Consider the following 24432-nt stretch of genomic DNA (forward strand, 5'->3'; position numbering starts at 1 on the left):
AACTTCACAGAGAATGAGTAGAATTAATTTGTCTTAAGTCAGGTTTTTGTGGGGCAGGCTGCTCTATAGTTTCTGTACTGGCTTTTAATTTTGAAAATGGAAGGCTGCTTGAGTATGCTACCCCAACACCATTCAGACAAGCTTTCAAATATGCCCTATGTTGTCCTATTTATAGACATGAAAGAGGCACTGATCCAATTTGCTACTGATAAGGTCATTAAAAACAAGCTTACCTGGAGTCCAAGTGATCGAGCAAAGAAGTTTGATCCTAAGTCTCCAATAACAACATAGAAAGCCACGCAGGTCCCCAGCATCAGTCCAATCATACTGCAAAAACACACAAAATGGACCAGTCATTCTAGAAAAGCTTGGAATAAAATCTTGATAACTTACCTATGTGCTAAATGCTGAATTCAAGTGGGATCTATGTTCAGAAATTCTCCGAATATAGCCATCTTCCACTGCTGATGCCCTAGATAACAACAATCTTCTCACTATCTTGCGAACAGGACAGCTTCAGAAGAAGCATTACTGTAATTATGTATACTGAAGGGGAATTTTCCCCCTCAATAGGTACTGTACTTCATGCTTCTAATGTAAGCTCCAGCAAACACAGGGGAGAGAAAGATGTTGGAAGCCATACACTCATCTCAACTACAACAAGCTTTTGGTATCACCAGATCTAAGGAAAATGTATCTCAAGGAAAGCAACCAACCACTGAGACATGGCAAGAAAACTATATTTACTAACGGTTGCTGGATGTTAATAGTAACATATTGATGCCATGGCTTGGCATACCTCAAGAATATTGCTACAGCCTATACTGACTAAGTGGGATTGCCTGCATATATTTATGATCTTGACTATTACCCTACAGAATCCTCACACCTAAGAATTCCAAGGGATCTCCTGCATGGGCGAGGTGGCACAACATAACATCTACTGCCATGTCTTCTCCATCTCCTTTTGTAAGCCTGGAAATAAGCATTTCCTACTTTCACTCTCTTGTGGCACATTTAATGAGGTAGTCTAGATCTATTTCACTTCTCTGCAGATTAGGGATAGTTTGTTGCACCCATATAGAACCAAAGAGTACAGGTAAACATTTCAAAGACCAACAGTGTTTCCCTCCCCACAAAAGTAGTGCTATTTTTAGTGTACTGTATGTTTGTTCCATCTTTCTATTTCTGTTTGTGCTTCGTTATACTATATTGTACACACTCCAGAGTCATCAACAAGTTGGGTGATCTTAGAAATGTGAACTTCCTTCCTTCCGTCCTTCCTTCCTTCCTTCCTTCCTTCCTTCCTTCCTTCCTTCCTTCCTTCCTTCCTTCCTTCCGTCCTTCCTTCCTTCCTTCCTTCCTTCCTTCCTTCCTTCCTTCCTTCCGTCCTTCCTTCCTTCCTTCCTTCCTTCCTTCCTTCCTTCCTCTAAAATCATTATGGAAATAGATCCTTGCATACACACTTATAGACACTATGGAAAGGGCCAAAATGGAAATGTGGCACATCAGGTTAATTAGACTTTAATAAAAGAGACAACCAAGCATCCAGTCAGCAAGGAGATTGCTGCATGTCAACTTAACTGCTTTTCCAGACATAAGATGGAAGCTCTGTTTTGAGAGAAACATATTACTCATTTATTTGCTTGCAATAAAGACCGTGTGTGTGTGTGCAAGTAAGGATGTTCATGTGCATATGCATGTATGTGAGTGAGAAATATATTTAGAATATTCTAGGGAATTTCATTGAGCACGCAATCAAAGGTGGGGTGAAGGTCCAAGACAGAAGCCAATACTTGCTCAGTGAAGAGTGGAACAGGCCTCACAATTTGCAGGAAGTCAGACAGCAGTATAATTAAGACATCATTCTGTGAGCCTGCGCACCTTTCCCTGTCACAAAAGCATGGATCACTTCCCCTCTTTGCATAGGTCCCCAATGGCAATTACAGCAATTGCTAACATGGAAGAGTAATGGCAATGAAGTCCTTAGAATATTTTTAGGCATCTCTCAAAACAGTTCAAAGCTGGGTGATAAAGGAGCAAGCCAGGATCACATGACTAGGTAGCTCACAACAGATCACAGATTGAGAATCCTCAGTCATAAAAAGCAGCCTTGTGATGCCATTCATACTCAAACTAAGATCCAAGTTAATGCCTCTTCTTATTTTGGTCTAAGCTCCTCTTTTAAAATCCAAGCTTGCGCTGAACTAGTGTTAAGATCTTGTTTGGGACATTTCCCTTTCCAAAAGAAAAGGTATCATTAGAAGATGTAAAGGTCTTCAAATGATGGCGGGAGCATCATGCCATATTACTGTCAACAAACTTGTTAATGTGGACCAGTGTTATTCTTGTTCTACAGAAATGGAATTAACCACAAACAAGATTTAAAAAAAACCTACTGAATTATTCATGGCTCTCTCCTCCGACTGAAGTGGGACCACTCAACTGTTTTCCCCATGTGAAAAACCAGTTCACAACATGATTTATAGATCCGGATGGGCAGCTGAGATGTGCATGCATCCCAGGCTTTTCAAGTGGAATGTCCTCTTCAGCATGAAAACACTGAGGCTGAAAATATAGCTATTTATGCCAATCATCTTAACCAAATTTGTGAGAAAAAGATGGAAATAAAAGATTAAGAATATCTTTAACAAATGTAGGGACCTGCCACAAGATTTCAAGGGAACAACTGTATACATACTATATTATCATGGTTGAAATGGCCAACTGGATATATAGAAGATGGAGGGCCTACATAACTGTAATGCAGATGAATCATTCTCAAGTGTAAATATCTTTGCCAATCAGAAGTACTGCGATGTTTTGTCTGAACCTTTAAGTCTGCATATCTCCCAGCTTTCCTGGCAATTGAGCGCTGATTGCTGGAGAATCTAAAATCCTAGGAAGAGCTTTTAAAATTGGACTTGTGAATGTATATCACATGTTTTCCCTATATTAGCACCATGCTTACCCCCAGCTGGATAAATATGCCAAGTTCCTGAAAGGAGTGATTAGTAGAAATAGAACATGAAACTGCAGACAAAACATCAGAATTTCAGGGATAAGAACAACTTGCATATTAAGTAGTTAACAAAATTTGAAATACTTGAATCTTGAGGGAGAAAAGAAAGTACCTGGTTTCCACAAGCATTTTACCAGACTTTCCATAGGCATGGAAGGCTAGAAAGAAAGAAAAAGTGGGAGGGGAAAACACATCATCACAATTGTTATTCAAACATATGTGCAAAACGTGGCATGTATAAAATGAATATCACTCACCAGAGGCAATTCAGAAGGCAGGGTTCTGCTAGTTTTATATTTCAGAGTTGGTTTACTTCCATCCCACCACCACTTTCGGACTTTATTTTCCCCCTTGACATACCATTCACAAATCAGAAGCCACATGAAAACAAATTTGGAAGAAAGATTCAAAACAGGTTCTTCTTCCCTCCCCCTCCCCAAACCCAATAGCACTAAGCAGGAGTTACACATGGTAACCATTAAAAGAAGAAAGGCGGCACTGAAAAGAAAATATGTGAACGTAAGAGATTGTGTGGCTAAAAGTTACTGCAGTGCAAAATTTCGGTTGAGTTCCCGTTTTTATTCCTTCCTGCCTCACTGCTGCTGAACCACTTTATGCTGCTGATGGGAGGACTGAGATGGGTGCCTGGAATGTTCAACCACCCTGACCATGTCCATGTTTCACCACCACACCAAAGGGATTTGACCAACAGATTTCTTTTTATGTCATACACTGATCACTACTTGCTGCACAAAACAATCAGCATCCTTGAAATCACTGCTCCACTGGAAAGCCCAGCTTGCATTTTCAAAAGGCATTTGACTATGAGGGTAAGAGGAAAATTACCATCTCCAATTCTGAGAGAGAACCTTTTTAACTGGAACTATTACTAATGCCACATTCATGTGAAATGTTGACAGAGGGCAACTGGCTTTCAACCTCACTTTGCAGAATGTACTTATTCTCTTGGGGAAAACTGTGTTGTTGGTTTTTAAAAAAATAGCCACCCTAGTGCAGGAATGTAACAGAAGAAGGATGAAGACAAGAGAAAGCACCTCCCTCTACAAAGTAAAGGCCAAGGATAATGTCTCCTTAGAAATCAATTTCTCAGTTGAACAAGAATCACTGGTTTTCAATTAAAACAAGTAAGAAAACAGAATACAACAAAGGCAGGCCCATTGATGAAAATGTCCTTGATGGCTCATCCTCAGTAAATCTGTGGGGAAGGGGAGGAGGACAGAAAAGTCACTCAAATTTACTTCAAAGGAAAATTTTGATGCAAACCCAGTTTAGCTGAGAGGGGCAAGTTGGCCGGCCATCACAAACCTGGATGCTTGGTTATGCTTTTACTTTTCATCTGCTGCCATGTTCCAATTCTACAATTTAAATCTCATGACTAGCTTTCTAAGGAAAGTACTTGTAACTACCAGTTTCCAATGTTCTTCTCTGATTTAAAAACATTTGTTTACATATACATTTAGGTACAAAGTGGACTTACTTCCCTAGCTCCAATATAGAATAGGCACAGAAAAATTAGTTCCAAGAGCAAACTTTCTTAAGATAAATTTTAATGATTTGTTTCAAGAGATTATTGGGGTGGGAGCTCATATTACAAAAGTTTTAGCTTCTTTCTTTATTTAGCCTTAGAAAAGTCTAAACATACAATCCAGAAAGGATTAGCAACTTCGTTGATCAGAGAATCTTATCTTCACATGCTTTCATGAAAGAAAGTAAAGAGGGCCAAAATAACCAAATGCCAGCAGGGAAAGAAGGTTGCCCAAATTCTGTCTCCCTGTCTCTCAAAAAAAAAAAAAAATCTGTCAGATGGAGTCATTCTTTTAATACTCATTGTAGAGGGGCTTTAGAAAGGCCTTTACGAGACTTGGAGAGTAATACTAACAGTTTTGAGTAAGTTACACACACAGAGGTAGTTCATACATTATCTGATTATGGAAATTGTTACTTGCATGGGTGGTCAATTTGCATGCTCAGTATAACTTCATGGGAGGTCTTTCCAGAAGATCACAGTAGCTACTTGAGTTAAATGGGTGTGCTGGAAATTAGAAATCTGGGTTTTATTCTTCATGGAAGTAGCCACTGGGATTGTCTATAAGAATGTTCTCTGACATTCCATTGTTCACATGAGAAAAACTGCTTGTGAGCAGTTATTTAAATATGTAAGTCAGACTATACAGTTTCCCACTGATATTTAGGAATAAATGCCTGTTTTTGTCATAAGAAAAGGAAGAACCTACTTAATCCTTAGAAATAAATACAGCTATAAATACAAGTTAATAAACTAACTTTATTCATTCATCTGTGCATATTCAAGACCATCACCATTTCAGATTTTTATTTGGCATCTCATCAGTGTTAGAAGAAAACCAACTGACTAGGTAATAACAGAAAAAAATAGCAACCTTTCAGAACAGAACTTGGAAGTTTTTGGAGTAAGGTCGGGTGAAAAATTCTTTGTTAGAGAAGTGGTGGACAGGATAAACAGGATTCTGTCAGACACTGGAAGTGACTAAAGAGAACAATGTTTTAGGATATCAAGTTATGCCTACAGGAAATACCTGGCAAGGGATCATTACAATCAAGATGCCAGCCTAGGGATGATACCCTTTAGTTGTATTGGGCTACCACTCACACCATCCCTAGCCACTGTGGCCATAATAGGACATTCTGGCTACTGGTGGTTGGCAAGAACCATAGTCCAATGCAATAAGAAGGTGCCAAGTTGGAAGAGGTTACCCTTTAGTTTATATAGCTGTGGACACAACATTTGGTTGCATTTATATCACATCTTTCCTCTGAAAGTTCAAGGCAGGATATATAAGGGTCTCCCTGATTTTATCACTATAACAACAATCCTATGAGGTACATCAGGCTGAAAAAGAGTGATTGACCCAAAGTATCCAAGGAGGCTTCATATTTGAGTAAAGATGGCTTTCAATCAAGCTCGCACTCAAAGTTTTAGTTTGTCAGATATACTGGGGAGGAAAATATTAAGCTTTAGTCTCATACATTAAAATGTGCATATCTATCTCAAAGGTAAGTTCATGCCCTCAGACTTCTTTATTGCTTTGTAACTATTTCAATCATACTGAATTCTATAGTCATGGTTAATATTGATTGCAGGTAAATAATAAACAGTTTTTATTTTACAACTGCTGAGAGACTCTAGTTAGCAGTATACCAAGTTAAATACATAAATAAAAGTACGTAAAATACTTTCGTATCTCCTAACATCTACCTGTAGACGCATAACCTCCAATACGTTCAATCAAAGTAAAATATATTCATTACTACTATATATGTGTTCGGTCTATTATACACATTTATACCTTGCCTTTCTTATTTCATGCAACATAAGGCAGTGTACTTGAAGCTGCAGCCCCATCTTTTCCCACCGAAGTGCTTACCAGTCTCAGATCTGGTAGCCAAAATGATGAAAATATAAAGCAAGCCCCAAATCTGGATCTAAATAAAATGATCTAATCCTTTTAACTTTCTTAAAGAGAGCTAGATTCCCACTTTGCTGAACTATTAAGAAAAGCAAGTAGAACTGTGGCATAGAAAGCACTCTCAAGAAATAGACTTGCCTTTGAACATGGCAGTATGTGGGGAATTAAGCAAACAATGTTCTCCATCTTCAGAATTCTGATGGCACACAGACGGTGTTATTCCTATGTCTGCAAAACTGTTCTAGAGCAGGGACTTCCTAGTGTTCACAGGAGAACATGGAGTCACAAAGATAAAGTGAGGTTGACACTTTGGGTACTACCTCCATATCTATGCCTGGAAAATACACAGGCAAAGATACGTTATTTTAAATTATAATTTCCTAGCTCCACAACAGTTTAAAAATAAATGTAAAACACAATTCTTGGTTTCTAAGAGACAAACCCTACTGATTTTCTGGGCACATAACAAATGTTCCTTTGCCCTCCATCCCCCTTCCAAATAATGTTTAGAGGTGTTTTGTTTATTCCGATTGTTTCTTAGCTGCTTTGGCTCTTGTAGCCAAAGCTTTGAATGTTCTTCCGGAAGACATAGCTTAAATTAAGTTAATTTGTAAACCGTTCATGCATCCTTCCAAGCTGCCAAAGCCTCCCACAGAATCAGCTTAGGTTCTGCCAGGATCACTTGCAGCTGGACCGGTGTAGAAGAAAGGGAATGACAAAGGCTGCTGTGTGTAGCTGCTCAACCTTGATGCATCAGGATGACTCTAGCAGTAAAGCCTTCCCTTGGGCTAAGGATGCCTTTTTCCCAGGCATTCTCCCCGCTTTGGCTGATGGCATCTCTCCCAGGGCAGAGGCAGGCAGAAAGCGAAGCTATTTCTTTCTGCGCTAATGTTTATGTGCCAGAAAGTTTGGAAGCATTTACTGACCCTTCTGTGTTTCTAAGCTGCTTAGTTTTAGAAAGTGAAGGGAACCTCTTATTCCTGGCAGACAACCCAAGGTAAACAGGACTTAATGTATTCAGTCAAAAGGGGAGTGTATAAAGACTTATTGTGACACAGAAGGGGAAATCAATGATTATGGGCATCTGGTGTTAAGGAGGAAGAGCTACATTTGATCCCCCTCTTCCTCTCCCTCAAGAGAAAGGAGTTATAATAAACCATACATTTTGCAGTTCAGGTTTAACCTTCAAGACCACAGGTCTTGTTGGTTTTTTTGTTCCTGCCAATGGACATATTTTGCAATGCCTATACTGTGCAGCTAAATGAGGTAGCCTCGGGCAACAGAGGAACTGAGGGTATCCGTCTTTCAGCAGTCACTAAGGAGACAGCACATTGCTTTAAATCCTTTTTCAGCAGAGAGACCAGCCAATTCCCCACTCTGACTCCCCAAGAGGCACCTCAGGAAACACATGATGGGGTTACAGCTGTGGGAGGGCAGAAAACAGCATATCCTGCCATGAGAATCTTTCACCTCTGCCACCACCAGGGACAAACTCCACCTCTGCAGTGAGCAAACTTTAAATGGGTAATGGCGCTCGCTGTTTTTCTGGAACAGCCGCTTAAAAGAAAGCCCGAGAGAGAATATCCCACCCCTGCTCATGACTTGTTTTCCAGCAAGAGAATGCATACCAAGCAGAAATGTTTGAATCCTCAGGCCTGGCCACGTATCTTCTCAGCCGCTCCCCCCCACCCACCCCTCAATCCTTGGGAATCAGAGGAGAGGTCAAAAATAGATGGTGATCCTGGTGCCAAGACACAACAACAAACTAAGAGGAAGAGGACTGCTGGGCCTTGCCAAAAAACCACACATGAATCTTGCAGATGTTTCAGTGTTCTTGGCTGCTTGAAACTCTGAACACTGTTTCGCTTAACCTCCCCCTTAAGCTGCCACAAGCACACACTCCAAGAAGGCCACAGCCCATGCTAGGGTCTCTACTGGCAGAACCCAATGTCCTCAGCAGCATGTTGGGTAGGGAAAGTGAGTGGGTTTGGGCAGAGACCAACAATTTATAGCAGACACGAAGCAGGCCAGCTCTCTTCCAAAGAACCTATGTTTGAACCATTCCCTTCTTCTTAGCCCACTAACGCATTCCATGTCATCTTTGAAGAATTAAACCTCTGTGTTATGGGATTTTGTTCTATAAAGGAGAAGAGAAATGAATATTTAGGGTGGGGGAGGGGGGACACAATTCATATACTGTGAGTAATTCAGCCACACCATTATGAAGTTGTAAATCAGGAAACTGGAATACAAGACTGGCATGAAACTACCCACAAGTTGAGCATGCTCACCTAGCCCAGGATAGGTTCTGCGTTTGCTGAGATTGGCTGATTTCACTAGGAACATACAGGACTGATGAGTCATCCAGGAGCAGAAAATAAGCAGCAGGGCTCCCAGAAAGATGCCACACTACAAAACAGGAAGGGGAAATCGTGTAAGTACTAGATAAATAATCAACATCCCTCCCCCCATACAGTTCTTATTTTATATATTCTTACACCATCCCATGTCACCTAGAGGCTGCCAGGTTTTATTTGCACGCACACACTAGCCCGTTAAGGGAGATTCCCTTGTCTCTGAGCAGCAGTCAGCCAAAATGTGACGTACGAGTTCAATTTTATTTTTTTCCCCTCTTTCTCTCTCTCTCTCTCTCTCTCACACACACAGTTTATGGCAAAGACATAGAGCAGCCACCTGTTTACTAAATGGTTCAGTTGCAATACCTCCTTGCTTGGAAAGGGAAGCCAAAGCAATTTATGGAAGAGAAAAAGCCTTCCTGCCCTGCTGTTGTGACAGGTTTTGGGCCTATTCCAGAACAGTGATCTGTCTCTAGCTACTACCAGATTCATGTTAAACAAGTTAGCATGCTGTTGATCCGGGGGTTTGAACTCCTCTGCACAAGTAAAACTGGCTGTTCTATCCACTTACAGCACAAACATAAATTACCCTGTTAGCTACCTGTCCTGAAAGCATTGTGCCGGTTTGCTCTCTAGACACATTTGCAGAGGAAGTAGAAGGAGTTTGGGGGAAGGAGGGGGAGGGAACCTGAATGGCTGAACATTTATGAAAACAATGCATGACACTGGACAGGAACAAGTGGTGCTACATTTTAATCACAGCTGCTATTTGTTCTGTTTTTGTCAAAGGAGTTGCAGCTTCAGAGCTTCTAGCAACTGCATGCATAACAAACCAATGACCTACTCTAAGGACCCTTTAAATCCAAAGAGCTGTAAAAGCCTTCTTCCTCAAGGGAAGGGTTATTGATATCAATTGGTAGCTGTGGTAGTGGAACATCCAGAGCCTTCCAAATGTTCCTTTAAAAAAACCCGCCACAAGACATTTTTTCCACAAAATGAAGATTATCACAGCCATTTCCAAATGCAGCAAAATAGGAGCTGCTCATACAAAGGCTACATGCCTACAACCTTACTGGACAGAAGTTGTAAAGGAATTAGCATTCTACTACTGCGATCTTCCACCACGTCATTCATGCAACCAAGGACCACAGCATCTATTAGCAGCATCTGTTAACAAGTGCTGCTGTGCACTGGGAAAGCATCTGTGACCAGATGTTCATGTGCATAACCACATATCACTGGTGGTGAGCATTTTTACAACCACAAGCACTTAATTACGAACAGCAGTCCACCTCCTGTTAAGTCCAGTACTGAAAAAACAAGTATGCCTCTGAACGTCCCATGACCAACACAGGCTCTTTGTTTATTTATCAGTGGGGACATTGATCTCCCTGGCCTAAAACACAGGCAAGAGGCTTGAGGGGCCCTTTGCAGCACCAGCAATAACAGAATTAGAAGGGACTGAAGTCATTCTGGGGCAGCTGGGAAAACCTATAGTTATGTGTGCAGCAAAGTGCTCTTTGCTCTGAAGGTGATTTTATTTTATGGAGTTTTTGTTTCATTTGTTTCATATAAAGGAAACCTTCAGCACTAAAAGAAAAAAATTAGAACCAGTCAGACAGGTAAAGAAGAAAGAGTATGTATTCCCAAAGAAGGCAGTGACAAAATACAGACTTCTACAACTACAACCTCAATGGGTATAAACTCTCTCTCGGTGTCCCTGCTACCTTGCACAATAAATCTTCCGACACCCCCACACACACTTTTTTCTAGGATTATTTAATCTTCATGCTTACATTTGTATTTTTTTTTTCTTAAAATGGTTTATCTATAAATTGCTGTATAACTTCAATAGTTAGTATTTTTAGATAAATGAGTGAAATGAGATGCAAGTGAATTCTAGATTGCATCTATCTATCTATCTATCTATCTATCTATCTATCTATCTATCTATCTATCTATCGGGGAACAAGCCCCGTTAAGCACAATATAACTGCATTCTCTGAAATTACATGTAAGACTGCACTGCCATTATTTTTATACTGCAAGAACTTCATAAGAAAAGGCAATAGCGAAAGTTGTGTGGGATACAAGAACTAAAGGCATACATCCTGGAGTACTCAGATCATTCCAGAAATTCTCATCTCCCTTTCCCTATATGGAATGCATAAAATCAGTGAATGCTTGAAGGATAGATATCTGTTACAAGTGGTCTCAGCTAACACTTGCTTTGCCGAATATGTTCCATATTCAACAAACAGCAAACTGTAAACAGCAGATACGGAGAGTGATAAGGAGCTAGGAAACAGGCACTCTCATTTCTAAATTAGCCTAAAGTTAAGGCTGGCAATGGCAGGCCTGTTGATGTATGAATTTGATCAAACAACTATGTTTATTTTTTGATTAATCAACTATTCCACCAAGAATACCTTGATGTAGATCTACATGTGAAAAATATAACCACATCATGGTGCCATCTGTTAACAGACCTACTTAAATGACTCAAGTGTTTTGCTTTGCTTCTTCTTAATGCCATCTGTTGGGAAAAAGATGGAACTAACCAATAGCAAAACATCCTCATTGGTTGAAATCTTCTGATAATAACAATTTTAATTGTTTGCAACAATTGTTTTCCAACCATTGATTGTTTTTTTAAAAAGCAACATCAGGCTATCTGTTTTCTTAGCAACTTAAAAAATCTATTCAACAAGTTTAGTCTCTTACCTGCTAAAAACCTGTGTTGTAGAACTACATATTTATCAGGACTAAAAAAGACATTTGTGGCACTAAATTTTTAAGGACCACTATTACAAACATAGAATATTAACCTGTATGAAAATGGTAACTTCGGAATGAGGCGTGTGTGTCAATCACACATGATTAGATGATAGGAGGAAATAGTAAAGAGCAAGGTCAGAAGGAGATAAAATGCAAGAGCTGCAGATAGTGTTAATAACTTATTTATAATGACAATTCCCAAAACTGTTGCTGGGGTATGACATAGATATTCTTGCATTGCTGATATATGTGGTGTGACAAGGACCTTTTCTCTGTTCAGTCTGTAACAAACGCAAATCATGTACCAGACCTTGACTGAGACTGAAAAAGTTAAGCAGACCTGGATAGTAGTTGAATGGGAGACTAGACTGGGAAGTCAAACAACATCCCAGAAGAAGGGAATGGCAAACCTTCATTAATGTCGCCAAGAGAAAAACATGGATGTTGTAATGGTTGCCCTAGCCCCCAAATACTCAGACTCACAAGAGGCTGCTAAATGAAATCTGATTTATTTAGAGTACTAAAGGCAGATACAGAGAAAGCTGAGAATGAGCAAAAGCGCGCCAAATACAAACTTAAACCCTTGGTGCAAACGTATCCCGCCTCCCTCGTAACAGCCCCGCCCGACACAGGTGCTAGCAATCGTCAGAGTTGCTAGCCTGGGAAAGTAACCTTGAGCGCAGTAGATAGTACAAATACATTCCAAAGCAAAGCCAAAAGATAACCGTTCCCATCCTCCCGAGAAAGATGAAACACGCATCCAATTAATGACATGCGAAACGTTACGATGCATCAAAGACATTGAAACGGCGAACATGACATACCGCCCTCCTAAAAATACACTTAGGGACCCGGTTTTGTGGGATAAGCAGAGTGGAAGCGGGCTACCAAAACAGGGGAAGCTACATCTGGTGCAGCGACCCACTCAGGATGAGGGAAATGTTTCCAACGAACTAAATATTGCAAAGAATTGCGAAGGCGTCTAGAGTCCAAAATTTCTTTAACTTCGAAGTGTTGCTGACCATCAATCATGATGGGGGTGGGAGGTGGAGGTTGACGATGCCATCGGTCAGAAGGAATAGTCGGTTTGAGTAAGCTGCAATGAAAAACAGGGTGTAAGCGTTTAAGGTTATGAGGCAAGTCAAGTTTAAAAGTCACAGGGTTAATCTGAGCGATAATCGGGAAAGGACCCACAAACTTAGGCGCAAGTTTCTTTGAAGGTTGGGACGACTTGATAAACTTTGTTGAAAGGTACACAGAGTCCCCCACTTGGAATGCCGGTTGGGGGGCCCGCTTCCGATCAGCATATAGTTTATAATCTGCTTGTGCATCTGCCAATGCCTTTTGAATCATTGGCCAGGAGTCAGCCAGTTGTGTTGTCCAATCATCTGGAGTGACTGCACCAGCCGGAGGTTGTGGTAGATCAGAGATAGGTACAAAGTCTTTACCCAGGGCTACCCGAAAGGGGGTTTGGCCAGTGCTTTGATGCACTGCATTGTTGTAAGCCACTTCAGCAAATGGTAGGAGGTCTACCCAATTGTCCTGCTGGTAATTCACAAAAGCTCGAAGGTACTGTTCTAGAGTCGAGTTAAGCGCCTCAGTGGCCCCGTCCGTCTGAGGATGCCAAGCCGTGGAGAGGGCTTGTTTCGTGCCCAACAGCTTGAGAAACGCCCGCCAAAATTGCGAGGTAAATTGTGTACCTCTGTCCGAAATCAAGCGGGAGGGACATCCGTGTAACCTGTACACGTGTACAAGGAATAGGCGAGCCAATTGACGGGCCGACGGAATGGACACGCAAGGGATGAAGTGCGCCTGTTTGGAGAAATAGTCTTTGACCACCCAAATGACCGTTTTGCGTTGGCTGGGCGGGAGCTCGACAATAAAGTCCATGGAGATTTCCTCCCAAGGGGAAGAAGGGGCTGCCACCGGTTGCAGCAGTCCTTGGGGCTTGCCCACCTTGCGCTTGGACATTGCACAAACAGTGCAGGAGGCAATGTAGTCTTTGACATCTTTACGTAGCGTGGGCCACCAGAATTGCCTCCGAACGAGGTGCAAGGTTTTTACAAACCCGAAGTGACCTGCAAGTTTGTCATCGTGTGAACGTAGTAACACATCTTTTCTGAGGCTTTCAGGGACGTAGAGGCGGTCGGATTTCCAAGCAAAGCCTCTGTCAAAAGTAACATTGTCTTTATTTGCAAGCAACCAAGTATCCGTTTTTAGTTCTTTTAGAAACTTTTGTTGCAACTGGGAGGGAATTGACAAAGGACTTGGCTGAACAGCGCTTGTAGTGGGCGGCTGCTGCGCGCGCGTTTGGCTTCGCGTCACAGCCTGCATGCCCAATTGGGGCGCCGTCCATAGGGTGCTTACCACATCTGGCGCTGCCCCAGAGTCCTGAGGTTGCCTTGACAAGGCATCAGCCAAGAAGTTCTTTTTCCCTGGAATAAATTTAAACTGAAAATTGAATCGGTTGAAAAATTGAGCCCAACGAACTTGTTTGGGGCTCAGTTTCCGAGGGGTACTAAGAGCCTCCAAGTTTTTATGGTCAGTCCATACTTCAAAGGGATGATTTGCCCCTTCTAACAGATGCCTCCAAGCTTCTAATGCAGCTTTTACTGCAAATGCCTCCTTCTCCCAAACATGCCAACGCCTTTCAGTCTCAGAGAATTTGCGGGATAAGTAGGCACAGGGCTTGAGGCATCCTGCCTCATCCTTCTGCATCAACAATGCCCCAATAGAATAATCGGAAGCATCTGCCTGTACAACAAACGGCTTGGAGGGATCAGGATGCTGTAAAATTGGCTCTTTGACAAAAGCGGCTTTTAGGCGCTCAAACGCCGTTTGACAAGCAGGCGTCCACCTCAACAGCGCTCCGGGATTCTTGACTCTCCTAGTATCTCCCACCCCTTTGGTTCGCAGCAGCTCAGTTAGGGGCAAGGCAATCTCAGCGAATCCCCTTATGAACAATCTGTAATAGTTGCTGAACCCCAAGAAACTTTGAAGTTGCCTGCGGGTGCGGGGACTCTCCCAGTCCATGATAGCCTGCACCTTGGCAGGATCCATTTCTATGCCTTTATCAGAAATTCTATACCCCAAGTAGTCAATTTGGGTCTGATGAAAGGCACATTTCGACAGCTTAGCATACAATTCAGCCGACCTGAGTTTACACAATACCTGCTTTACCAGAGCTACATGCTCTTTCATGGTTTCAGTATAGATCAATACATCATCCAAATACACAAGTACACCTTTGAACAGATGTTCATGCAAAACCTCATTGATTAATTGCATAAATACCCCAGGGGCCCCAGCCAACCCAAACGGCAACACCTTATACTGGAAAGCTCCCAACGGGCAATTGAAGGCGGTTTTCCACTCATCCCCCTCCTTGATCCGTACACGATAGTAGGCTTCTCTTAAATCCAGCTTAGAGAAGATCTTGCCCTTGGCCAGATGTGACAACATGTCCTTTATCAATGGCAAGGGATATTTGTTGGAAATTGAGACGGCATTTAATCCGCGGAAATCCGTACAAAGTCTCAATGTCCCGTCCTTTTTTGGGCGAAAAAGAACCGGCGCCCCCACGGGTGAATTTGCCGGCTCAATAAATCCGCGCGCCAGATTTTTGTCCACAAATTCCCTCAACAGAGTTAGTTCCTTCTGAGTCATGGAATAAATTTTTGGTTTAGGCAATTGGGTGTTGGGCAACAGTTCTATGGCACAGTCCGTCTTTCGATGGGGGGGCAACTGATCGGCTTCCTTTTCACCGAATACATCAGCAAACATCCAGTACTCGGCCGGCAAGCCTTCCAGAGGAGAGGCCGGGTAAGGCGGAGTCGCAGCTGCCGCAACCCCCACCATCTCCTCTGGGGCACCCTTCCCCTCGGCCGCTTGATAAAACCCATCCCTAAACGTGATAGTTCGGTAGACCCAGTTTATGTGGGGGTTTTGCTGCACCAACCAGGGTACCCCCAACACCACCAATGGCCCCCCAACCGGAGCCACCACAAAAGACAGCCCTTCCTGGTGACTGCCCAGTTGCAAGGCTACACGCCCTGTAAAATGGGTGACCGGTTGGCCCCCTGCCACGGACCCATCCAGCTGAGTAAAAGCGATGGGTCGCTGTAAAGGGAACGTGGGGAGCTCCAACGCCGCCACCACGTCGGGGTGCATAAGACAGCGGGAACACCCCGAATCAATCATGGCCCATACTTCCACAGTCTTGGATTGGGAGCCCAATTTCAATTTCACCATGAGTATGCGGTAAGTGCCACTCACCGATGGAGGCTCGCGCCCATCCTCTACCACCTGCCCAGCGGCGCCCTTTAGAGCAGGTGGCTGGCGTTTCCCGCCGGCTGCGGGATTTCGGTCTCCCCCTCAATTTCGAAGAACATTACATCGTCTCCCTCGGTTTCAGCCACCGCAGCTTTTTGCTTCCTCGGCAATGCAGGGGACTTTGCTGGCGGTTTTCCGGGCCGTTCCTCCACCTTTGCCTTCGGGCATGCTGCCACTCTATGCCCCTCCTTACCACATCTCAGGCACAAGCCTTTTGCGTACCGCTTCTCCCGCTCCTCGTCCCAGGGTCGTTGTCCCGGTTTCCCCCCGGTGGTCGATGGGCGGCTGGGCTTCACCTCCCGCCCCGACTTGGCGGTCCTCCGCTGGGCAAAGATCTCCTGTGCATGTTCAGCCCTCCCCGCCAGCAGGATCCACTCATACAGCGTGTATGGGTCGTCCCTCCCCAGGGACCAGCGCAGCACCTCTGTATTCAAGCCATCCTTGAAGAGCTCGATAATGGTGGCTTGGGACCAGTCATCCACCTTCCCAGCTAGCGCTTTAAACTCCAAAGCATAATCGGCCACTGATCTGAACCCCTGCTTGAGTTCCTTCAGGGCTCGCTTTGCTCTCTCCTTTGCTAAGGGGTCCTCGAAGTGTTGCTTCAACGCCCAGAGGAACTCCTCGAGACTTTCCAGTTCGGGCGCCTCCGACTGGCACATCTGGACATACCAGTCTGCCGCCCTCCCCTTCAGTTTGGTGGCAATGGTGATGATCCTTGCCTTTTCCGATTGGAAAAACGCCCCCCATTCTTCCATATAGGCTTTCGCGTTCGTCAGGAAGAACGAGAGTTTGGTCGGGTCCCCATCAAACTTGACAGGGAAGTCTCGCATGCCGCCTCCCGCCGCGCTGCGCCCCACCACCGGTGCTGCCGCGGCGTGTGTTCCCCTGGCTTGGGGCGGCACGGGGCCCCGGGGCGATCGCCCTGGCGATGCTGCGATTTCCATCCGGACCGACTGGTCCCCTTCGCGCCTCCGCACCACCCGTCGCCGTTCCGGGGACAACCCCTGGGAAGAGGGGGTTGAATGCCTTTGGCTTGATTCTTCCCGGACCTCTCGCAACGAGGTCACATCCAAGCTCAGCTGTTTCAATATAGCCTCCAACGAATCCATTTTGGACTCCAACACTCGGATCCGATCCGGAGTGGGTGAGCCCTCCGTTGGCTGCACCTGCACCACGTTGGGGGACAATGGGTATCTCTGCCTCCAGGAGGGACCCCCCGCTGCCGTGGCATCTCCTTGGGTCGTATCCCAGGTGAGCAGCTCGCCCGGAGAATTTACGGTGGTCTCTGGGCCCGTTTTCAGCCCCCCGGCTTCACTCTCCGACTCGGAGCTCGCCTCCTCTCGGATGGCTGACAGCTCCCCAGCTTGGGACGGTCGGCCGGACTGCCTCACGGTCGAGTCCGGTTCCCCTTCCTCCATCATCATGATGTCGGGTTCAGTCATCGCGGGCTCTCTCCCTCACAGGGTTAGACGCTTGTCTTTCCTGGACAGGGGCCAGCGGAGTTAGGAACTTAGATTCTCAGCTTTATGTAATGGTTGCCCTAGCCCCCAAATACTCAGACTCACAAGAGGCTGCTAAATGAAATCTGATTTATTTAGAGTACTAAAGGCAGATACAGAGAAAGCTGAGAATGAGCAAAAGCGCGCCAAATACAAACTTAAACCCTTGGTGCAAACGTATCCCGCCTCCCTCGTAACAGCCCCGCCCGACACAGGTGCTAGCAATCGTCAGAGTTGCTAGCCTGGGAAAGTAACCTTGAGCGCAGTAGATAGTACAAATACATTCCAAAGCAAAGCCAAAAGATAACCGTTCCCATCCTCCCGAGAAAGATGAAACACGCATCCAATTAATGACATGCGAAACGTTACGATGCATCAAAGACATTGAAACGGCGAACATGACAGATGTACTGTATTCATCAGGTCATCAGGAGTCAAGCTCAACTTGAGGAAACTTTATATTGCTTTCAACTGTGTGTGACTTATTTTAAAATAAGCCTACAAAGTATCAGGTTGCAAATTTTCCCTTTCGCTTATAACATTTTATAAATTCCTACAAATCAAAACATTTCAGAACAAGCTGACTTTTTGTAAGAATTATTAAATGGATAGTGTCCAGCTAAGTAGTAGCACCTAGCTGACCCTGGCTGGTTTTGAAAAGCAAAGCAAGGTTGGACCTGTTAGAACTTGGATAGGAAATCCCAAGGCTTTAGGCTAGACTGGGAAGTAAAAAAAAAAATCCCAGAAGAATTCAACAGATATACTGTAATCTATCCTGAGTTTTCCTATTATCTTCATTTATATGATATGCAATCTAACAGACAATATGCTGTGAAACTTTGCGTTAAAAAGTGTGGTAGAATTGGGAACTCCAGATGACATGCTATTGAATACTAACTGAAAGATGCAAAACTGGTGTAGACTATTGACTTCATGTCCCATTAACGGACTATTCATCGGCATTTGGCTAACACAATGGAAAATAGGATTCTAGGCAAAGTAAATCTTTTATAGGAGCCAGCAGAGCTCTTTGTATTTTTATCTCCATGGGGAGTTATGATAAACTGGCACCCTTGAACTGTATTGGGCTACAGCTTCTATTATCTCCAACATTACATCTAACGGTTGCAAAGGCTGGGAATTACAGAGTTGAATTCCAACACATCTGGAGGGTGCCAAGCCAGTGAAGACAGTGTATAGGGAAGCTGTATATTCATTTATTACAATCTGTATGCCACTTATTCATTGGACAGGCAGCTTCACTTCTGTGTATGTGATACACATACAATATATCCCATATTAAGCAAAAAAGCATTATACATTGTTCTTAATAACTGCAAAAAAACAACATATTGCAGGGCTCTCTATCCTCTAAGTCATGTAATGCAAACATAGGAAATTTATCTTTGTGTGTGTACTTTTGTGTGCGTGCACGTGCACCTTCAACACCTTCAGTGTTGACTCCTGGCAACTGCCTGGACAAGTCCCTGCAGTTTTCTTGGCAAGATTTCAGAAGGGGTTTGCCATTGCTTCCTTCTTAGGGCTGAGAGAGAGCAGCTAGCCCAAGGTCACCCAGTTGGCTTCGTGCCTAAGGCAGGACTGGAAATCACAGTCTCCCGGTTTCTAGCCTAATGCCTTAATCACTACACCAAACTGGCTCTTAGGAAATGTATCTACTAGCAGGTAATTTCTTAATATGAAACAGTCTGGGGGCATACGTTTCTAAACTCTGCTTCACACTGGAGTCCACCATCTGGTAGCATCTAAACATCCAAGAAAGTAGTACATAGGAATGGTGAGGGGGAAGGGAAAATTAAAAAAAAGAAACAAGATTTATATGACTCTCACATGGATATAAGAGTACTTTAATGATGACAAAAAAGTGTTTCTGTCATTCTCCAATTTATGAAACATCCAAATAAAGTTTTTCTAGATTCTTCAATTCCATGACATTTTTGTGCCTGCCAAACAAGTTGCACAGGTGAACCAGTGTCTAAGTTCTAAGTTATAATAAACAAATGACCAGCCAATATGACAGGGAGAGAAAGCATGAAAAATTTCATGAACTTTAGAATTCATATATCAAGAGAACTCTTATTTTTACATTTGTTGTTTATTCGTTCAGTCGCTTCCGACTCTTCGTGACTTCATGGACCAGCCCACGCCAGAGCTTCCTGTCGGTCATCAACATCCCCAGCTCCCCCAGGGACGAGTCCGTCACCTCTAGAATATCATCCATCCACCTTGCCCTTGGTCGGCCCCTCTTCCTTTTGCCCTCCTCTCTCCCTAGCATCAGCATCTTCTCCAGGGTGTCCTGTCTTCTCATTATGTGGCCAAAGTATTTCAGTTTGGCCTTTAATATCATTCCCTCAAGTGAGCAGTCTGGCTTTATTTCCTGGAGGATGGACTGGTTTGATCTTCTTGCAGTCCAAGGCACTCTCAGAATTTTCCTCCAACACCACAGTTCCAAAGCATCGATCTTCCTTCTCTCAGCCTTCCTTATGGTCCAGCTCTCGCAGCCATATGTTACTACGGAGAACACCATTGCTTTAACTATGCGGACCTTTGTTGTCAGTGTGAGGTCTCTGCTCTTAACTATTTTATCGAGATTTGTCATTGCTCTTCTCCCAAGGATTAAGCGTCTTCTGATTTCCTGACTGCAGTCAGCATCTGCAGTAATCTTCGCACCTAGAAATACAAAGTCTTTCACTGCTTCTACATTTTCTCCCTCTAGTTGCCAGTTATCAATCAAGCTGGTTGCCATAATCTTGGTTTTTTTGAGGTTTAGCTGCAAGCCAGCTTTTGCACTTTCTTCTTTCACCTTCATCATAAGGCTCCTTAGTTCCTCTTCGCTTTCAGCCATCAAAGTGGTATCATCTGCATATCTGAGATTGTTAATGTTTCTTCCAGTGATTTTAACTCCAGCCTTGGATTCCTCCAGCCCAGCATGTCGCATGATATGTTCTGCATACAAGTTGAATAGGTAGGGTGACAGTATACAGCCCCGCCGTACTCCTTTCCCAATCTTAAACCAGTCCGTTGTTCCGTGGTCTGTTCTTACTGTTGCTGCTTGGTCGTTATACAGATTCTTCAGGAGGCATACAAGATGACTTGGTATCCCCATACCACTAAGAACTTGCCACAATTTGTTATGGTCCACACAGTCAAAGGCTTTAGAATAGTCAATAAAACAGAAATAGATGTTTTTCTGAAACTCCCTGGCTTTTTCCATTATCCAGCGGATATTGGCAATTTGGTCCCTAGTTCCTCTGCCTTTTCTAAACCCAGCTTGTACATCTGGCAATTCTGGCTCCATGAATTGCTGAAGTCTACCTTGCAGGATCTTGAGCATTACCTTACTGGCATGTGAAATGAGTGCCACTGTTCGATAGCCTGAACATTCTTTAGTGTTTCCCTTTTTTGGTATGGGGATATAAGTTGATTTATTCCAATCTGATGGCCATTCTTGTGTTTTCCAAATTTGCTGGCATATAGCATGCATTACCTTGACAGCATCATCTCGCAAGATTTTGAACAGTTCAGCTGGGATGCCGTCGTCTCCTGCTGCCTTGTTATTAGCAATGCTTCTTAAGGCCCACTCAACCTCACTCTTCAGGATGTCTGGCTCTAGCTCACTGACCACACCATCAAAGCTATCCCTGATATTGTTATCCTTCCTATACAGGTCTTCTGTATATTCTTGCCACCTTTTCTTGATCTCTTCTTCTTCTTCTGTTAGGTCCTTGCCATCTTTGCTTTTGATCATACCCATTTTGGCCTGGAATTTACCTCTGATGTTTCTAATTTTCTGGAAGAGGTCTTTTGTCCTTCCTATTCTATTGTCTTCTTCCACTTCCGCGCATTGCTTGTTTAAAAATAATTCCTTATCTCTTCTGGCTAACCTCTGGAATTTTGCATTTAATTGGGCATATCTCCCCCTATCACTGTTGCCTTTTGCTTTCCTTCTTTCTTGGGCTACTTCTAGTGTCTCAGCAGACAGCCATTTTGCCTTCTTGGTTTTCTCTTTCTTTGGGATGTATTTTGTTGCCGCCTCCTGAACAATGTTGCGGACTTCTGTCCATAGTTCTTCCGGGGCCCTATCTACTAAGTCCAGTCCCTTAAATCTATTCTTCGCCTCCACTGCATATTCCTTAGGAATATTAGTGAGCTCATATCTAGCTAATCTGTGGGTCTTCCCTAATCTCTTTAGTCTGATCCTAAACTGTGCAAGAAGAAGTTTGTGATCGGAACTACAGTCAGCTCCAGGTCTGGTTTTTACCGACTGTATAGATGTCCGCCACCTTTGGCTGCAAAGGATGTAGTCAATCTGATTTCGGTGTTGTCCATTTGGTGAAGTCCATGTATAAAGCCGTCTCTTAGGTTGCTGGAAGAGGGTGTTTGTTATGCACATTGAGTTGTCTTGGCAAAATTCTATCAGCCTGTGTCCTGCTTCGTTTTGTTCTCCCAGGCCATGCTTACCTGTAATTCCAGGTGTCATTTGACTGCCCATGTTAGCATTCCAGTCTCCCGTGATGAAAATAACATCTCTTTTAGGCGTGTCATCCAGTAGGTGCTGCAGATCCTCATAGAACGGCTCTACTTCAGCTTCTTCAGCATCTGTGGTTGGGGCGTATATTTGGATCACTGTGATGTTAGATGGCTTGCCCTGAATTCGAATTGAGATCATTCTGTCGTTTTTTGGATTGTATCCAAGCACTGCTTTAGCCACTTTACTATTAAGTATGAAGGCTACTCCATTTCTTCTGTGGTCCTCTTGTCCACAGTAGTAGATCTGGTGGTCATCTGATGTGAAGTGGCCCATTCCAGTCCATTTCAGTTCACTGACGCCCAAAATGTCTATCTTTAATCTTAATTTTTACATACTATTCTCTTTTACATCAATACTGCAGGATAGATGTTCTAAGAACAGACAATATAACTGGATTTAAAAAGAGTATGAAATAAGAATGAAAACATCAAACACAATTCTTGGGCAGTATAACAAGCAATTCACACTACATGCTGCTGCTCCTAAGCTGAATGTTCAACCTGAATATTTTATATAATTAATAACCATTAATACAACATAATACTAAGCAAATAATAGTTTGGAAGTGGCTTAAAATCCATTTTTCTTAAAAACAAGAATTAACCCCTGCTCAAGACAAAGACAATGACAATTTCAATATACAAAATTGGTACAATGCAAATATGCAGAATACACACACTCCAAATTAGTGTTGACTCCTGGCAACTGCCTGGACTAGTCCCTGCAGTTTTCCTGGCAAGATTTTCAGAAGTGGTTTGCCATTGCCTCTTTCCTAGAGCTGAGAGAAAGTGACTGGCTCAAGGTCACCCAGCTGGCTTTCTGCCTCAGGGGGGACTAGAACTCAGATCTCCCAGTTTCTGTCTTGGTGCCTTAACTGCTACACCAAGCTGGCTCTTTAGAACTTACAACTACTGAATACATTTAAAAGTTAAAGCAAGTAATAAAAGGACACAAAGCTTAGCACAAAGAGGGCAGAAAGTGGCCATAAGGACCAAGCAGTTTTTAAGGAATAAGAACCATAGACAACCACATCTTTAAACTGACAACAAAATCAGTACATTAATTAGAATGAGTAGTTTCTCTTGCCCCTGGGCTTCTCATTGTCCATTTATTAATTTAAAAATATTGTACAGGAGCAACTTTTCCAACACAAAGATGCCCGGGAAAAAAAAGAAGGGCAGTTACTGAAAAGGTCACTCTGCCGCGCAGACTATCTTCGCCAGACCGACGAAGCCAGGACGGGTCAGGTGGCTCGAGGGGGAACCCCGGACACGCAGGAGGCTCATAGTTCCCACGACACTTAACAAGGGAGGGGATGCGCGCGCAAAATCAGACTGACCTGTCGGAAGCAGAAGGGCATCGTCAGTACGCTAACCCCGACAATGCTGTTCACGATGTTCATGATCAGGCCCCAGTTGGAACCCGAAGACGGGGAGGAAGCCATTCCCAACAGGAGGACGTGGGGGAGAACGGGCAGGTAACAGGGAAGAGGGCCTTGAGGAGGGAGGGAAATGACAGCTCCACTCCCCCACCGAGCGCCAGACTACGGCGGGGTCAAGGCGCCGCTTAAGCACTAACCTCCCACCAAAACAAACTCTCCCCCAAAGCCGACTCCAACCGCACACGTCGCACACACTTTTAATTCCCCTGCTCTGTTGGCGCTTCCGGGATGCAAAACCACAGAGGGCCGGTTGCCTAGAGCGGCACAACTGGAACAGCGTTGGACCTGCCCCGGAGGACTCCCTGATTGAAGCGGGGAACCGAAGTTGCCATAGCAACTCCTCGTGACGCCAGGAGTTGCCCGCCTACCAGATCGCGGCGGAGAGGGCGGAGCGCTTTCCCTTCCGGACAGTTTTCTTTGATGATGCTGTGGAGCCGAGCTCGCAGGGATGGTTCTGAAACTGGTTGCTTCACGTGGGTCGCAGGGGAAAATCCACGCGAAGGTGACGCAAGGCTTATTTTCCACGGAAGGAACCTCTCTCGAATTTAGTTAGAGTAATGGCGCCTACTGTCGAGAGAAAGAAACTTGGTGAACTTTTACATAATACATTCACGTAACACTACGGGAGATGGGTGCGATAGGACCCATCTGCTGACAGAGAAGCAGCAAGAGAACACGCAGCCAATAAGCGCTTGAACAAAAGTTACAGTGGGAGAGCGCTGTTGCCTGGTTACAGCATTCCAGCACTTTCCTTTCGCAATCCCTGCGCCTGATAAGGGCACTATCAACTCTGAGGTGTGTAGCGAATTCCAAGGCTGAATATGAAGGAGGCGGAGGACCCATGTGGGTATCTTTCAGCTGCATTTGCACAACATGCTTAACCTGGGTATTAAATTAGCCCATTGCTTCACAAAATAAAATGAATTATAAAGGTGACCAATGGGGTCGGATTTATATAAGAAACTAAGGCACAAAAAACTTAAACAA

The 24432-nt window shown here is 43.8% G+C and overlaps 1 protein-coding gene across 1 annotated transcript in view; it reads right to left on the reverse strand.

The window, feature by feature from the left end:
* SLC38A10 (solute carrier family 38 member 10) overlaps positions 1–23664 on the reverse strand; it is a 92086-nt gene extending 68422 nt beyond the window's left edge. The window contains exons 1-4 of the mRNA XM_063293400.1: positions 23344–23664; positions 8781–8898; positions 3135–3180; positions 234–327 (exon numbers count right to left, since the gene is read on the reverse strand). Coding sequence (XP_063149470.1) covers positions 234–327; positions 3135–3180; positions 8781–8898; positions 23344–23448 — 363 coding nt within the window. The 5' untranslated portion in view covers positions 23449–23664. The remainder of the gene's footprint in view (positions 1–233; positions 328–3134; positions 3181–8780; positions 8899–23343) is intronic.
* Between the last annotated feature and the right edge of the window lie 768 nt (positions 23665–24432).

The sequence above is a fragment of the Candoia aspera genome, chromosome 2 (assembly GCF_035149785.1).
Source record: "Candoia aspera isolate rCanAsp1 chromosome 2, rCanAsp1.hap2, whole genome shotgun sequence".
In the NCBI taxonomy this organism is placed as follows: domain Eukaryota; kingdom Metazoa; phylum Chordata; class Lepidosauria; order Squamata; family Boidae; genus Candoia; species Candoia aspera.